At 40.3% G+C, this 17,859-nt stretch overlaps 1 protein-coding gene across 1 annotated transcript in view; it reads left to right on the top strand.

The window, feature by feature from the left end:
* The window catches only part of XPO1 (exportin 1), a 41,062-nt gene that overhangs the window by 17,146 nt on the left and 6,057 nt on the right, over window positions 1-17,859 (top strand). Inside the window, exons 5-18 of the mRNA XM_054987590.1 lie at window positions 5,440-5,501; window positions 5,586-5,630; window positions 5,738-5,919; window positions 6,238-6,286; window positions 6,368-6,487; window positions 6,572-6,700; window positions 9,182-9,340; window positions 10,457-10,654; window positions 11,254-11,392; window positions 12,145-12,326; window positions 12,897-13,053; window positions 13,508-13,671; window positions 14,256-14,390; window positions 17,367-17,550. Of these exons, the coding sequence (XP_054843565.1) occupies window positions 5,440-5,501; window positions 5,586-5,630; window positions 5,738-5,919; window positions 6,238-6,286; window positions 6,368-6,487; window positions 6,572-6,700; window positions 9,182-9,340; window positions 10,457-10,654; window positions 11,254-11,392; window positions 12,145-12,326; window positions 12,897-13,053; window positions 13,508-13,671; window positions 14,256-14,390; window positions 17,367-17,550 (1,905 nt within the window). The remainder of the gene's footprint in view (window positions 1-5,439; window positions 5,502-5,585; window positions 5,631-5,737; window positions 5,920-6,237; window positions 6,287-6,367; window positions 6,488-6,571; window positions 6,701-9,181; window positions 9,341-10,456; window positions 10,655-11,253; window positions 11,393-12,144; window positions 12,327-12,896; window positions 13,054-13,507; window positions 13,672-14,255; window positions 14,391-17,366; window positions 17,551-17,859) is intronic.

Below are 17,859 nucleotides of genomic sequence, written 5' to 3'. Positions count from 1 at the left end.
GTCTCCACTTACTACCCAATCACTTTTTGCCAAAAACACCTCCCCCCCCCCCCCCGTTCAATCATGGCTGTCTAAACAGGTTTCAGCTTGTGCTGGCTTTTATACTTGCAATTCTTAACTAGAATTCTCCCTCAAGACAGTGATGTTACATGTAGGGCAAAAGATTTCCTTCTCTCCAGAGGGGAACGTATCTGACCTTTCCTGTCAGATTCTCTCTCACACACACTTGTTTTTAAATCCTTTCAGCAACCAACTGTCATCCTGAAGACTGGTTCTGACTGTCCAGTCAGAGAGAGGAGGGAGCACTGTGTCAATAAAGGTCTCTTTCCAGGCAATTCTTAACTCCTTCCCTTCCAGCTTCCTGAGTGCTGCACTTAGGAAACCTTTAAAGTGCATTCCATCACAAGATCTATAAAGTTTATGGCTGTGTTTGACTTACCTAGCTTATGTAGCTGTTCCTTTCATAAACTTCAAGTAAATTTCTGGTTAATTTTTGATGGTGTTCTTTGGTTAAGTGGTTGCAGAGATGTTTTAAATAGGTGGCACTTCTGTTGCATACCTTGGCACAGTGTTGTTAGGAGTATACTGTTTTTATGGTCTGTGCTGTTCTTTGGATCAGATGATAGCAGAAAGAAATAAGACTTTTTAAGGGCTAGTGGTCTTCAATTGTTAAATAACGTTAATGAATTTAAGCGTTAAGTTCCCAATCTCATTAAACTACTAAATTATTACCAACTTAGTATATGTTCTCAGAAGTGCATGTAATGTCAGATGGTGCAACTTCAAGTTTTTTATGTAAATATAATGCTTTCAGTGTAGAAGACACTATAAAGCAAAATTGTACTTGGTGCATGTAAAGCTATATGTTTAACAAATGAAATCAGGAACTTGATTTATGTAATGGTATAGTTGACAAGCTAAAAATTAAATTGGAGGCATATATCATTCTTACTCTCAGTGGCTTACTTTGAAAGAGCTGTCTGTCGTGTCTCCCTCTCCCACTGCCAAAAAAAATTTCTTGAGGAATTACTGTTCTGAGAATGCCACCTACATGTCATGTAAGGCTGTATTGGGAGCACTTGAATGATTCCTTCTCATTTTATGTGGTGCAAGCAGTTGTAATGGCAGCTATGCTATCATGCATCTAATAGCCAGGTGCCTTCAGGGTTGCAGAAAAATCTCAATCCCCAACAAAAACATACTTGGGAGGGGGAGTAAATCCCCAAACAACAACTCACCACAGGTCTGTGCATGAGTACACCATAGTAAGAGTTGACAGCACAAATTACACATCAACAAGATGCTCCAAACAACTCATAGTTACAAATTGCTGGGTCAGGAGGGCATACCACTGGAGGAGGAGCACAGCCTGTCCCGCTGACCAGCAGCTACAAAAGCCACTGGCTAAGCAGCTTTTGGGAGCAGGGAGTGCGCCTCTCTGCTCCCTGCCCTGGCTACCGTACCTGCCACCCACCCTGCAGAAAGAAAGGAGGAAAGGGTATTATGGGGGAGACCACCAGCCAGGGTTGTTTAGAAAGGGGGAATCCCGTCACAGTTTCTGCAGGACTCCTGCTCATTTTTTGTAATTGCAATCACTAATACCTTAAATCTGCAGATTGCCTTTAAATTGAGCTGGTAATTTGCCATGGGTGTGTTATGAATTTGTTTTCCATTGTTAGAGAAGAGTGACTCTTATGAGGATCATTCCTCTCACCCATTTCATCCACTGGCATGGCTGTGCTGAAGATCTGCTGTGTCCTGTTTCTGGTGGGAGACAGATTATCAGTACATGCCCAGTCTCCTCCGTGAAAGGTCATCCTGAGAGTTTTCTTCGGTCTGCTGCTCAACAGCACCATCTATCCCCCTGAATGTTAAACAGCATTGGAAATAGTTCTTCCACCACCTGAGTGTATCCCTTTACTTCAAAACAGCAGGTTTGACGCTGGTCTAAAAATTGCAAAATAAGATATAGTAGCCTTTTTAAACTTTCTTGGACAATGGCCCCTGACCAGCAAAGAGTTAGTTAACTTAACCAATGGAGTTCTTCTGGCTGGCCTTAACTAACCGTGAGGGGTAGGATAGTCAAGTATACAGCCCCAGGAAACCAGCCTGCCTTAGTTAAAGGGAAAAGATAAACATGATCCACAGAAAACTGACAGGCAGATTCTTCTGACACAACTCAGGAATTTCCTTTAAATTGATACATGAGTTGGAAAGAATTTGAGAGATTTTAATCAGCAGAGATTCTCAGAAAAGTGACATAGTGGATTACAGGAACATCTCTCCATCACTTGGGTTGGCTCTAAATGTTAACAGTCCTCAAACAGTTTTAATGTGTCCACTAGATACAATTCAGCTAGTGCAAAAAGAGATGTATATGTCACATTGGTGCATTTTAGAGTTGGAAAAAGAGGGATCAAATTACAAACGAACTGCCTCATAAACCTCAGGAACCCCTAAAAGGGTCACACACAAAAGCATCAGTACCACCCCCTTTAAAAGACAACCTGTAATCCACCTTGAAACTCATTGAGAAAGGCAGTCTATAAATGACATAAAAAAAAGAAAATAGAACTCTCAAAAACTACAGTCACTTAAATTTTTGTTGAACCTATTTAAAATGTTGTCATGATGGCATTTTCTCTAACAAGCCAGTACAGTTAGGGCTACCAGCATTTAAATCTTTTTTTTTATGTTTCTCACTGAATTTTAGTTATTTCCTATCCTAAACAGAAATGCATACTCATTGCTTGACATAATCAAGACATATTTAACAAATAAACTCCTTGTGCTACCTAGGTGGCTACAAAGTAACTATAGAATTAATTATTTAACATTTTTAGAAAATGGCACATAATGAAGTAGAGAAAGCCAAAACCATTACATAAAGTTGCTGGCAGAATATGCCAGGGGTTGAAGATGAGGTTCCCAATTAAAAAGCATCTAAGATAAGCAGATGTTGGAAAAGACCTTTTCTTTATCCAGAACCCTGGAGAGCTGCTACCATCTGGAGAAATTAATACTGAGGGAGATGGGCTAATGGCCTGACTTGCTCTGAGACAGCTTCATATGTTTACATTTTCTTACTGTAAGTTTTCCATAGACTTGCCATCAGCACTTTCATGAAGACTTTGGCAGAAGGAAAGGAAGGAATGGCATGTTACCAACTTACAATTCTCAAAATCGTTTTAGAGAAATCATGTTAGTTATATTTATACTAGTATTGGCTTGTAGGATAAATATACCCCATGTTTCTACCAAATGTATCTGTTGCCTATTAATGTCCCATGTACTTTCTTTGATTAACACAGGGGAGAGGTGAACTCTTCCAGTTCCAAGACCCCTTTCTTGCTTCACAAAAAGGAATGGAGCCAGGATGGGCAACTGCTGCTCAGTTCCCCCAGGAATAGGCTTTATATTTGAGTGAGAGGAAAAGAAATTCCAGTGCTATGGAGACTTGAGCATGTGTCTTTCCCTGTTGTAAAGGTAACAGCTAGTTGTGCAGTGTTTCTCCCTCATTCAGAGAATATTTCCAGCATACACAAGTGAGATGTTCTGCATTTGTGTTTGTCTGAAAAATTACAACAGGGAGCTACGAGCATGTGAGGCTTGCGAGAGAGTGAAGTGCTTACCATGTGGACTGCTTTGGCATTGTTGAAGCATGGGCGCTAGTGGGGGAGAGAGGGAGGAAGGAGTAGTATGGAGGAGAACAGAATGTAAGTGTAAGGCTGAAGAAAAATTATACAGGATTCCAGTAGTGCCACAAGCAGCTCAGGCAAGAGTTGATATTTTGCTCCGTACCCTGGGCAGGGCTGCACATGTACTTCAATGGGCACTTGAGTAGCATTCTATTATTTTGGATTTGATTTGTGGCACAGTTTCACAAGCTTGCCCACCAGTATTTTAAATTGTTAGTGTGTCCCATGCATCTGCGCGAATGGTTTTAAGAAAAGTATAGCCATGTGCTTTGTACAGATGTGTGCTTTGTACAAGAGTTTTAATAAATGGGTGAATTTGGATTAATTTTTTATTTATGGCTGGTATTAAAACGAGATAAAATGAGTGCCAAAAATGAGCCTCTCTCTTTCTGCTTGAAAGAACAATGATATGTCTGCATTGTTGTTTAGTGTCCATAGTAGAACCAAATATCCCACCATGCAAGAGAGCATATACAACACGAGATCTTCATTTAGTTGTCAGCTATGGGGTTGAATTCATAACAAATAAACTGTAAAAGAAAAATGTGTTTAAACTATAGTACAAAATTTCTCCTATATTTACAAGGGGAATCAAAAGATAGAAGTTAAGAGGCTTCAAATCTGAGGGTTAGCAGGAGCAATCTGGTTGTGGGAGCTGAGTATGAATATTGGAGAGAAGGAAAATTGGTGCAGATACCTGCAAATTGGGTAGTGTCAAGTAGTAAAACATCTAAGCTAAGTATGGTAAAAGGGTTCATAGTGAGTGGTAAAGGAGACTGTTAATTGGAGGAAGGAAGTGAGGGAGACTGTAGTCTGATGGGAACCATGATGTAAAGAATCCCATAGTGGTTTAGAGGGCCCAGAGGTGGAAAACTAGATGGTTTAATGGTGCAGTAGAGTGGGCTGACAAAAAGGCACTAGCATACATTAAGAGAGATGCATGATACAAGCCTCTTTTCAAGCTTTACATTATGTTTGTGCCTACACTTGAGAGGTTGTGATCTGAGACATTGTTCAACATTCATGCTTTTATTTGGGGGACATCTTGAGTGGAAACTGTCTCCTCCACTCTGGTATAAGAATGCTATTTTCACAGTTGTAAATTAGAAGCCATGTGACAGGCAAAACATGCTTTATCAGTGTGGTTTTTTTTAATTGCTTATTTGAACAACTGTATTACCTTGTGGTGTCTGTAGGGCTTTTTCTCAAGTGATATTGCCTGTAGCGATGAAAGCAGTTTTTAAGCTCTAATGGGAAGTTCAGAATGTACTATTTTAAAAGATTGAAATCAAGTTACAACTTTGATTTCAGATATTTCCTAATCAGTGTATATTAATTGGTTGATATGGTCTTTAGCATAGATATTTTATACTACTTGTGAGGTAATGCCAGTTTAGGTATTTTAGATGAAAAAGTGTGTTATTACTCTCCTCATAACAATCATCCTGTGAGGTGGGTGGGGATGAGAGAGCTCCAAAGAGCTGTGATTGACCCAAGACCACCCAGTGGAGGAGTGGGGAATCAAGCCCAGTTCTCCTGTAGCAATTAATTTCATGAGGTTCGTAGGTATTGGTTCTTCAGTATAGTGTATAAAATGGAATACTTACGAAGCTAAATTTGCTAATATGTAGATGGCACTCTGGCTTGGCTTAACTTCATTCTTAAGAAAACAGGATATAGTAATGTGTTATTTTTCTGCACTTTTAGATTTATATGTAATGAGTTGTTTAATGTCTTGTAGGTATCAAAAAGTATGTTGTTGGCTTAATTATCAAGACTTCATCGGACCCATCATGTGTGGAAGTGAGTAAGACCAGGGAACTGACTTGTAGGTTCCTTGCTAATTAGTGAAGACTTAACTAACCCATATTTTTCTCCCTCCTTTAGAAAGAGAAGGTATATATTGGGAAACTGAATATGATTCTTGTTCAGGTAAGGTTAATTTCTAGCCTCAAAATTCTAGCCTTAAAATACTCCCTTTGCAGAAATTGAGTGGAGAGAAAGCTGCTCTTATAACATGAGATGTTCCTCCCTTTCAGATACTAAAACAGGAGTGGCCAAAACATTGGCCAACATTCATCAGTGATATAGTGGGGGCCAGCAGGACAAGTGAAAGCCTTTGCCAGAACAACATGGTAATATTAAAACTGCTAAGCGAAGAGGTTTTTGATTTTTCCAGTGGACAGATAACTCAAGTGAAAGCCAAACACTTGAAAGACAGGCAAGTAACTGGTATTTATGCTGTATGTAGTTTGTGCTGCTTTCCAGTTCGAATTGGTGGTATTCTGTTGCATGTATTTTTGACAACTGCCACTCTTACTTGGTTCCTAAACTCTAAACAGTTTAGTTTAACCTGATTTAGAAATGGAACTGTATTAAAGTTCTGTTTGTAAAAGAAATGTACTTTTGCATTTTCCTGCTTTCGCTTTGTGATCTGGATGGTGGTTGTCTTGAGCTACTGTGGAGAACCTATAGAGCAGTGCCGAAGTATGGCATGCCAGACATAATAGAGGCTGAATTTCTCTTCTGTTTCTTGTAGCATGTGCAATGAATTCTCGCAGATATTTCAACTGTGTCAGTTTGTGATGGTAAGTCTAACGCACTAAACCTTTTATAAAGTCATTACCCAGTAAAAGTCAGATTTGCTTATATGTGACTTTCGTTAACAGGAAAATTCGCAAAATGCTCCCCTTGTTCATGCAACTTTGGAAACTTTGCTACGATTCCTTAACTGGATTCCACTTGGTTACATTTTTGAGACCAAGCTAATCAGCACACTAATATACAAAGTAAGTATTTGCTCTAAAGAGATCATCTTCTGTAGCTAACAAGGGAACTTTATTGTAGCTAACCATTATGGTTTTTTTTTGCAGTTCTTAAATGTCCCCATGTTCCGAAATGTCTCTTTGAAGTGCCTCACTGAAATTGCTGGTGTCAGTGTCAGTCAGTATGAGGAACAGTTTGTCACCCTCTTTACCTTGACCATGATGCAGTTGAAACAGGTAACTTTGAACTGGTACAACATAGAATCTCCCAATTTGCCCACTAAATTGATATCCCTTCTATTGGTTTCAGTCCCTTCTATTTTTTTGTTGTATATCATTGAGTGAGCAGGCTGCTCACTTCTCTGATCCTCTTTGCAGTAGTTTTCGTTTCTCAGTAGGGCTGTGCGCTTCAGGTTTTGCTTTGGGTAAAGTTACCCGAAGCAACCCGATTTGGAATGCTTCGGTATTCCCCGAAGCGGGGCCAGCATGCTGGCCCCATTTCGGAATACCGAAGCAAAGCTTTCCAAAGCATTCAGAAAGCTTCGGGGCTTGTTTAAAGGGCCCCGCCACTGTTTGCAAGCAGCGGCGGGGCCCTTTAAACATTAACACCCCCCCCCCCCCCGCCGCCGCCGCCGCCACCTACCTTGCAGTGGCTCCAGACCGGCTCCTCTGCCACTGCCGCCCGAGCCTGTGGGGTGGTGGGGAAGGCCGGAGCCGCCTCCTCCGGCCCTTCCTGCCCCTCAAATGGCTGCTGCGTGCCAGTGCCGCGGTGGCCATTTGAGGGGCAGGAAGGGCTGGAGGAGGCGGAGAAAGCCCTTCCTCCCCTCAAATGGCCACCACGGCGCTGGCACATCATGGCCATTTGAGGTGCAGGAAGGACCGGAGGAGGCAGCTCCGGCCTTCCCCACCACCCCGCAGGCTTGGGCGGTGGCAGAGGAAGGCAGGCAATGGCAAACCACCTATGTTAGTCTCTTGCCATGAAAACCCCACCAGGGGTCACCATAAGTCAGCTATGACATGAGAGTACTCTCCACTCCCCTTTAATACAATACTGTGCTTGCAGGGGCAGCACTCCTGGGTAGCAAGTCTGTATGTAGTCTTCAATAACAGTTTGCAGAAGGACAGCATTAGTAAGTGGCAGTGGATAGGCTCATTCCAGACTTCTGTTGGCAGGATGACACCATTGGCTCAGGGATGAGGCAACCAGAAGAGCTTCTGATTCCAAAACGCTTGTGGGAACAGCCACTATATTTAAACTTGCCTGATACAGAATTTTCTAATGCCATATTTCTCTGGTTACTGCATTTTTAGATTCAGGCAATAATTTGTCATTTAAAGTTCAATTATGTGACGTTCAGTATTCACTTTTTATGTGGGTGGTTGTGAACAGGATACAATTCAATATAGATAAGTGCACAGTATTACATCTGGGCCACAAAAATGTGAAGCACAAATACAGGATGGGGGATACACTTCTGGATAGTAGTGTATGTGAAAAGATCTTGGAGTAAGAGTGGACAGTAAACTAAATATGAGCAGTCAGTGTGATGTGGTGGCAAAAAAGGCAAACTCAGTCCTGGATTGTATCAAAAGGGCCATTGCATCAAAATCGCAGGAGGTCATAGTCCCTCTCTATACTGCCTTGGTCAGGCCGTGCCTGGATTACTGTGTGCAGTTCTGGAGGCCTCACTACAAAAAGGATTTGGACAAAATTGAGAAGGTGCGGAAGAGAGCGACGAGAATGATCAGGGGTCTGGAGACTGAGCCCTACGAGGAAAGGCTGAGGGCCTTGGGAATGTTTAGTTTGGAGAAGAGGAGATTGAGGGGGGACATGATTGCTCTCTTTAAATATTTGAAAGGCTGTCATTTGGAGGAGGGCAAGGAGCTATTCCAGTTGGCAGCAGAGGATAGGACTCAAAACAACGGGCTTAAATTACATGCAGAAAGGTACCAGCTGGATATTAGGAAAAACTTTTTCACAGTCAGAGTAGTTCAAAGGTGGAAGCAGCTGCCTAGGGAGGTGGTGAGCCCCCCTTCACTGGCAATTTTCAAGAAGAGGCTGGATGAATATTTGTCAGGGATGCTTTAGGCTCATCCTGCATTGGGCAGGGGGTTAGACTAGAAGGTCTGTGATTCTGTAAGGTTACTGCAGGTCATGCATTTAAATATGCATCTTTCTGTGTGTAGTAAGCTAAGTTCTGCAAAAATTGTTCAGACTTGGGCTTAAATCTCATTGATTTCAGTAGATCTATTGTTTCTCTGCAATCAAACAAAAACAAACCATGATAATATAAACCTTACCCTGCAGTGGCTAACTGAAATATGTTTGGCAATTTATGGATAATATTACGGTGGGGGGGGTGTGAGCATTGCTCTTTTTGCTCTCTTTACATGGGTTAGTTGTAAAACAGGTATTTGATACGAGGGAAAAATCATTTGAACTACCTTGTTGATAAGTTCTGCTTTATCCTCTCATCTCCCAGTTTCCACATACCACAAACTAACAGACAGCTTTTGTTTTGTATATAGATAAGCATTTACAGTAGTAATCTAACTAGATCTCCAAAATGTAGGAGGCATGGAATATTTTTTATTATTGAATGGCATATTTGAGGTCATGGTTCATAATAGCAAATATGTAAAGCAATTATCTTTAAGATAATGCTGAAATCAACAAGGTTTCATGTTCTAGTTTATAATGGGGCTCTCTCTTTCTAGATGCTTCCTTTGAATACCAATATTCGACTTGCATACTCAAATGGGAAAGATGATGAACAGAACTTCATTCAGAATCTCAGCTTGTTTCTCTGTACTTTTCTAAAAGAGCATGGTCAACTTATAGAAAAACGTTTAAATCTGAGGGAGACTTTGATGGAAGTAAGTTTTTTTTTCCCTTTTGAATTTTGTTCCATCTATGCCAGGACAAATCTCCTCAAGAATGCCTCAAGTATTTCAATTAATACATCTGTTGGCTTGTTAGAAATCATTATTAATGATCAACTGAATAATCTTGTAGCATTAAGCATACTGAAATGTGTGTTGTATGTAACAGTTCTGTAATATGCAGCACAACCCTGAGGTGCGATGTGGTATGAATCTCAAGGATTCACAGGTGTGTACCACTCACCTATTGTATTCACACTAATTTCTGAATCTTGGTCCTCTATCTGACAGGTGGGTCTTGAAAAGTAAGCTGAAATTGATCTAATGAGCAGACTAGTTTTTTATTAGACCTGAAATCTGTCTCAAACACTAGGTCATCTGTTACCTCAGTGAGTGGCCCAGTTCTTAATGGTCATTGTGCAGTGAATATATATGGATTTCATGCCTATGCAAGAACCACTTCAAACACATTGCTGTACATGAGGACTGTAAACACAGATCAGCCAAGATGACTGTTTCTGACCATTTAGACTAGGAAACCCTTTGTACAGTGAAATAAAATCAAAAAGAGTCCAGTAGCACCTTTAAGACTAACCAATTTTATTATAGCATAAGCTTTCGAGAATCAAGTTCTCTTCGTCAGATGCCTGATCAAAACTGATCAGGCATCTGACGAAGAGAACTTGATTCTTGAAAGCTTATGCTATAATAAAATTGGTTAGTCTTAAAGGTGCTACTGGACTCTTTTTGATTTTGCTACTACAGACTAACACGGCTAACTCCTCTGGTACAGTGAAATAAGAATCCCAAGCAGTTGTTTATTCCTGATGTGTGCACATGATCATATTTCTCCTTATTTTTTTTTCTTTTATTTTTTGTTGTTTACAAAATACTGACTGCACGACATATTCACTATTTGTGGTGGGGCACCAACTGGTTCCTCCGTTGAGGGAGAAAGTAGTCATAAAAATATTTTCGAGCAGTCTCACCAAAGCCTGATCAAGCCATAAAGTTCTCTTTTTTATGTGCTTCAAGATGTGTCAAAAAGAGATAACTTTGCCTTCTCAAATGTTGATTCAGAAATCATGCTTCTGTATACATTTATTTTAGGCTCTTCATTACATGCTTCTGGTTTCTGAAGTTGAGGAAACCGAAATCTTCAAGATATGTTTGGAGTACTGGAATCACCTGGCTGCTGAACTATATCGAGAGAATCCATTTTCAACATCTGCTTCTCCATTACTTTCGGGGACTCAGCATTTTGATGTTCCTCCCAGGAGACAACTTTATCTACCTGTCTTGTCCAAGGTAATGGGAATCTTCTGGTTTGTTAATAGTCCCTTTTATCTGTGTTTTAAGACTCATGGGCTTGTTGCCTTCAGCAAGAGTAGTATCAGAAATCTAAACAATTCTAGTGATTCACAGAAGCTGGTTGTTTCAACTAATAGGTGGTATCCAGAGAAATATGAGCAGAGCTCCACTCACAAACTAATATTCCGTGCCTTCTTCCCAAAAAGCGTCTTTCGCTTACAGGAAGAGGAGGTGCTGGATCTAGGTTTTTTCATTTCTCTTGGGAGAATTCTGATCATGACTTTTCAAAAATACATATTGATCATAGCACTTATAAAATCCATTATCAGTGCTTTATAAATTTACTTTGCTCTAGCCAGTAAAAGTTTTTTCATGCCCTTATTTAAATACCCCACATAGAAAAGGAGCTTTCTAGTTGGATTCTGTGTCTACTGATGCAGACATTTTTAGTGATGAGTTCACACGCACACTTGTCTACTTCATGTCATAAAATGCATAGCCTTGCTGCTAAACATCCATATAAAGATTCAGAAATGTCTTGCTTGAAATAACGCCATATGTACTGCAACCCATTGTGGTATTTTTCTTAAATATAGGTTCGATTGTTGATGGTTAGCCGTATGGCAAAGCCAGAAGAAGTACTAGTTGTGGAAAATGACCAAGGGGAAGTCGTACGAGAATTCATGAAAGATACTGATTCTATCAATTTGTACAAGAACATGAGGGAAACATTAGGTATGCTAATTTTACTTTACTATTTTATGGCAATTTTATTTATTTTATTTTACAAAAAATTCTACCTTGCCTCTGCCCTCACAAGGGCCACAAAAGTGGCTAACAAATTACAACATACATAATAAAACTGTCTTTTAAAACCAACACCCCACAACACATCATTAAAGCAATTAAAATATACAAAACCATAAACAATTAAGCATAGTATAAGTGATCCAGGAGGCCACTTCAAATGATGACCATGGCCTCAAATGCTTTGAGAGCCTTAAACTCTTACAGTGCAATCTTAAGAAGAGTTACTCCAATCTAAGCTCATTGACATCAGTGGGCTTAGAGTGGAGTAACTCTTCTTAGGCTTAACACTGTTAGCCTATTTTCACAATCTGCAATATGGTGATAATACTGGCCTGCCTTGTAGGCTATAATAATATTGTAATGTGTATAAAGTACATTTAAAAAACTATAGCTGTATAGCAGTATTTTTAAATATTCATGGTGATGTTTTGTTACCTTTCCTGAGTTTGGGAAAAGGTAGGAAACAAATGCCTAGAAAAGCTTGACAAATGTAAAATAATCCTTAGTGCTCTTATTAGCATCTAGCTGTGATGGAAGCATGTGTCTCTCCTCTTGGCAGAGCACTCTATAGCTTCAGGGGGGCAGTGTAGGGGAGGAGGTGCCCATTATTTATTTATCCTGAAATCAAAATCCCTCTCTTCAAAGGATAACTAAGTTTGTAAATCCTATTCTTCCAGTTTACCTTACCCATCTGGATTATGCAGATACTGAACGAATAATGACAGAGAAACTTCACAATCAAGTAAATGGTACTGAGTGGTCATGGAAAAATCTAAACACTCTGTGTTGGGCTATAGGCTCAATTAGTGGAGCAATGCATGAAGAAGATGAGAAAAGGTTTCTTGTAACAGTAATAAAGGTATGGTTGGATAGAGGTTAATTAGATTTCCAAGGAAATAATCCAATTTTTCAAGAAAAGATGAGGTTCGGTAGGCATTTTTGAAGTAGGTGGCAGTAGCTGGATATACTAAGCTTACGTGTGGCCAGACTTGTCTGTAGAAATGGCTAGGGGGTGTCATGGAGGTGAAATATAACAGTTAATCACTGTTGTGAGTCAAAAATAGAAGAGCAGCAGTTAATTCAGTCATTTAATGGCGCTTCCTGAATAGGGTGATGAGTAAATAAAACTCAGTCAAACAGTCATTGGGGAAGTTAAGTTAGATTCTTGGCTCAGGATCTGTTCGTTTTACGGACCTTGTATATAAAGTTCTATGTTGGTCATAATCATAAGGTTTATGCTAGAAAAGAAGCACTTGTTAAGAAGAATAGACAATTTTGTGCATTGTATATATTGAGCTTTTTCACTTAGCTGATAAAGGAATACTTTTAAATATTAAATTCATGGTATAGTACAGCAGTGGTTAACAGTTTTTATTACAGCTAAAAATGGAAACATTCACATTGTTGCTCAAATGTTTTTCCTTTGTAGGACCTTCTGGGGCTCTGTGAGCAGAAACGTGGAAAGGATAACAAAGCTATTATTGCATCTAATATCATGTACATAGTGGGGCAGTATCCAAGGTTTTTGAGAGCCCACTGGAAATTTCTGAAGACTGTTGTCAACAAGCTCTTTGAATTTATGCATGGTACCTTGAAGTTTTAAGTTTTTCATAGTACCTTAACCTTCTCTTCTCTCTTAAGTTGAAATGTTTATTCTTTTGATACTAAAGACACAGAGGACTTTGGGAAACGGGTGTGTATACATCATATATACATTTATTCACTGGGTCTGAGTAGTTTACCAAATTCTAAGAAAACTATTCCATACTAATAAGCATTTCCTTGGCCTGATGATATCTAGAGCAAATAAAATATGCTAAATGTGGTACCTAGATTTAGGAAAGGGAAGTAGGCAAGTCCTCCAAAAGCTGCTTTATAGTTCTGTTCTGTAGCCAGTTCAAGACTCCCACCACCACCACCAAAAAACCCATGAGAGATAGCAATGCAGTTAGTACATGACAGTGTTAAAACTCAAAAATGGGGGGGAATGAGAGAGGTTTATCTTCCCAATTTGGATCTCTCTCTCTCTCTCTCTTTTAGAAACCCATGATGGTGTCCAGGACATGGCTTGTGATACTTTCATTAAAATAGCGCAGAAATGCCGCCGACACTTTGTTCAAGTCCAGGTGGGAGAGGTAATGCCATTTATTGATGAGATCCTGAACAACATTAATACAATCATTTGTGATCTTCAGCCTCAGCAGGTATGTAGAATTCTGTTGTTCATTGCTTGATGTATCATGATAAAGGGGAAGCAAGAAAACTTTATGTAAACTCTGGCAGTAAGAAATATGGGAGTAGTAGAGAGAGGTACAGAGCAGTTGCAAACACTCCTGCTTTGATGGTTGTTGTTAATCGTTCATGGTTGTTTTATTTGTATTATGATGTGTTATTACTGTTATTTTTATTACTACTACCCATAAATATTGCTAATAGTGTTTTTTAAAAAGTAAATAGGACCCAGCTGGCATTGTGAATGGGAAATAAATGTGTTGCATAGCAATGGTGACAATATGCATTAATGGGGGGGGGGATCTGACTTAGATTAACTAATATGAGTTCATGTTTAAGATTAAAACAGATACTTGGATTGCATATAGATATTTGGATTCTTGAGCTCTGAACAGACTACACATGATATCATAAGAATAAGAAGTTTGAGCAGATAATTTTGTCTGAGCATGCACTTTCAGAGCAATCTGAATTTGAAAGTACATTTAGTAGGATTGTTTCTGAATTTTCTGTTTATTCAATTATATGTTCTAGTATATTTGTTACTTCCAACTAGGTGCATACTTTTTATGAAGCAGTTGGATATATGATTGGGGCTCAGACCGACCAGACAGTACAGGAGCATTTGATAGAGAAGTACATGTTACTCCCTAATCAAGTATGGGACAGCATAATTCAACAGGCTACAAAAGTAAGGAGATGCTACATTTTTTTGCATGCATTGTTTGCCTTGCGTAGAAAAATAATCCTAATGAAATTGGACATAGTTTGGCATGTGGGTTGATTCTAGGAAAACTTCATCTCTGTAGTTTGTGTCACATTTGTGTTAGGGATAATGCATTGTATATAGCTCATCTAGACAATTCTTGGGTTGGATCCAGACAGCTTGTCTACTCAGTGTCATTCAACACTCCTTACTACAGTCACCATCCTACATTGGTTTTGTCCATGTGTGTCCTGTGATCAACAACATAGCCTTTTTGGGTGTTCAGAGTGGACCCCTTCCTTTTTCACCAGTAGAGAAGCTGGTTGGATGCTACCATTAGTTTCTTTCTTCAGCAAAGTACTTATTCATGCTCTGCAAAAACTGAAAATAGGCAAACTCCATTCTTGGTTCTTTTCTGTTTGCCATAGGGATGTGCGCTTCGGGTTTCCAATTCGGGAAAAATACCCGAATTGGACCCAAATCGCAAAGATTCGGGATTTCTGAAACGGCCCCGACATACCCGAGCTGTTTCAGAAACCCTGAATCAAAGATTCCCGAAGCTATTTGTGTAGCTTCAGGGCAGGGGGTTGAAATGTCCCTCTCCATGCTGCTGTGCAGCAGGAGGAAGAGGGACATTTAAACCACCAGCTGAGTACAGCCTGCCGAGGTTTAAATTTCCCTCTCCCTGACTCAGCTGCTTGTCAGGGGTTTCCCTGACAAGCTGCTGAGTGCAGCCTGCCGGGGAGCGGGAGGAGACTTTGAAGGGAAGGAGGCTCCCCGTGAGGCTTGCAAGCAGCGCTGGGAACCTACTTCTCTTCAAAGTCTCCCCCTTTCCAGAGCTTCCCTTTTTGGCCTCCTCTGCTGCTGCGTGGGCCCGCAGGGCGGCAGAGAAGGCTGGAGCCACTGCTGCTGGGCTGCAGCCTCCACCACCACAGTGATAGAGCCAATGTAAGTGGGAGGGAGTGGGGGTTTGGGGTGTTTAAAGGGCCCTGCCGCTTGCAAGCAGCAGGAAAGGGCCCTTTAAACTATCAGGCGGCAGGGGGGATCCCCCGCCTGCCAGCTGATAGTTTAAAGGGCCCTTTAAAGGGACAGGTAAGTGGGTTGGAGGGAACGGGATTAAGTGGGGAGGGTGAGGGGTGTGCTAGGAGAAACCCAGCCCCTTGAATCACTTTGGAATGCTCCGAATCTTTACAGAGCATTCCGAATCGATTCAAATACCTGAATCGCTGCTTCGTGTTTTGGGTATTTCCAAATATTTTCGGGGTGCACACCCCTAGTTTGCCATAGTGGAGAGCCTTATATGAAAGAACCTTCTTAGGCAAATCACTGTACTCAGTTTTTCCTTGAGTACTTTTATTACTCCTTTAAGATCCATTCACACAAGATTACTTTAGTCCTTCCTTCTTGCTGAATGAAAAGCAGTCCTGTAATGCTTGGATTGGATATCTGTTTCTGAAGCTTTTTAAACCAAATTGAAGTGACAATACCTGCTAGTTGGATTTAAAACTGTTTGAAAGATATGCCTCATCTAGATAGAATTATTATGCACATAGAGGAACAAAGCCTGCTGAGAAAAATTGGCATGGCTTCTTCAAAGCGAAGTCCTACCCAACCCACCTTTTGGAGTTCTTTGATAAAGTGAACAAACATGTAGATAATGGTAACCCAATAAACATCATATACTTGGACTCCAAAAGGATTTTGACAAAGTACCTCACCAGAGCAAGTTTAGCAGCCATGGGATAACAGAACGGGTCCATCTAGGGATTAAAAATTGGTAAAACAACAGGAAGCAGAAGGTAAATAGACAGTTATTGTAATGGACTGAAGTAAACAGTAGGGTCCTGGAAGAGTTGCTAGTGAGGCTGGTTCTATTTAATTTATAAATGATCTGGAACTGAAGGTGAGCAGTATAGTGGCCAAGTTTGCAGATGAAACAATTTATTCAGGATGGTGAAAATCCAGGCTGAGTGTGAAGAGCTCCAGGAAGATTTCCACCAATTGAGTGAGTGGGCAACAATGTGGGGAATGAAGTTCAATGTAGGTAAGTGTAAGGTGATGGCAAATTGGAAAAAAAATTCCAACTTTTAAGTATATACTAATGGGGTCTGAACTTGCTGGGACTGCGGGTGGAGGAGGCCTTAGGGTTATAATAATAGCTCAATGAAAATGTCAGCCCAGTTTGCTGCAGCAATGAAAAGGGCAAACTTTAGGGATTGTTAGGAAAGCAATTGAAATTAAACAGTTAATATGATAATATCCCTGTAATAGGTCTGTGGTGCAGCTTCATTTGGAATACTGTGTGGAGTTCTGTTAATGTATTTCAAAAAAGACATTGCAGAGCTGGAAGAAGTACAGAAGAGGGCCACCAGGATGGTTAAGGGGCTGAAGCACCTTTCCTTGGAGGAAAGGCTGAGGAGTCTGGGATTTTGCAATTCAGAAAAGAGATGACTGAGAGGGGACATAATAGAATTTTACAGAAATATGCATGGGGTCGAGAATGGACAGAACTTTTTCTTCCTCTCCCAAAATACTAGAACTCAGGGACATTCAGTACAGTTGATGGGAAGTAGATTCAGGATGGACAAAAGGAAATTCTGCTTTATATGACAAGTGATTTAAGATATGGAATATGCTACTGGAGGATGTGATGACCACAGGCATAGACCGCTTTAAAAGGGGATTAGGCAGATTCTTGGTGGATAGGTCTTTCAGTGACTATTAGCCATGTATTAAAGGGAATCTCAAGTCTAGAGGCAATATACCTCTGAATACCAGTGACAGGAAGCAACATCAGAAGAAGGCCTCAGCCTTTATGACTTGTTGTGGTCTCTTCAGAAGAATTGGTTGGCCGATATGTGAGATAGGATGCTGAACTAGATGGGCCAATAATCTGATCCAGCACAGTTGTTCTTATAGTCTTACGTTGTACATACAAATATGGCTTATTTCTGTCAACAGAACGTTGATATCCTAAAGGATTCTGAAACTGTTAAACAATTGGGTAGCATCCTGAAAACCAACGTGAGAGCATGTAAAGCTGTTGGGCATCCCTTTGTGATTCAGCTGGGAAGAATCTACTTGGATATGCTGAATGTGTACAAGTGCCTAAGTGAAAACATTTCTGCAGCTATTCAGGCAAATGGTAAGAGTCTTAACATTGCAAATACTTTTAAAATTTTGATGCTTTTATTCTGGATTATGTTAAAATATCACCTTTCCACTTAAGGTTGGATTCTACCAGCTTTCCTGCTCAATCTCTCCCAATTTCCTTCCTCTATAGTTCCCATCTCATGTAGATTTTGTCTTATGGGTCTTGTGATCCTCCAGCTTAGCCTCTTCTCCATCTTTCACTCATGGAAAGGCTGGTTGTGTCCAGCCCAAAGTAATTTGTGTTGTCTGGTAGTGAGGGAAGCCCAGATATCTTAAGCATGGTTTGATTTGAAAATACATG

The sequence above is a fragment of the Eublepharis macularius genome, chromosome 1 (genome assembly GCF_028583425.1).
Source record: "Eublepharis macularius isolate TG4126 chromosome 1, MPM_Emac_v1.0, whole genome shotgun sequence".
NCBI classification, from domain to species: domain Eukaryota; kingdom Metazoa; phylum Chordata; class Lepidosauria; order Squamata; family Eublepharidae; genus Eublepharis; species Eublepharis macularius.
Note: the sequence above shows the minus strand (reverse complement) of the source record. Positions and strands in the feature narration are given on the sequence as shown.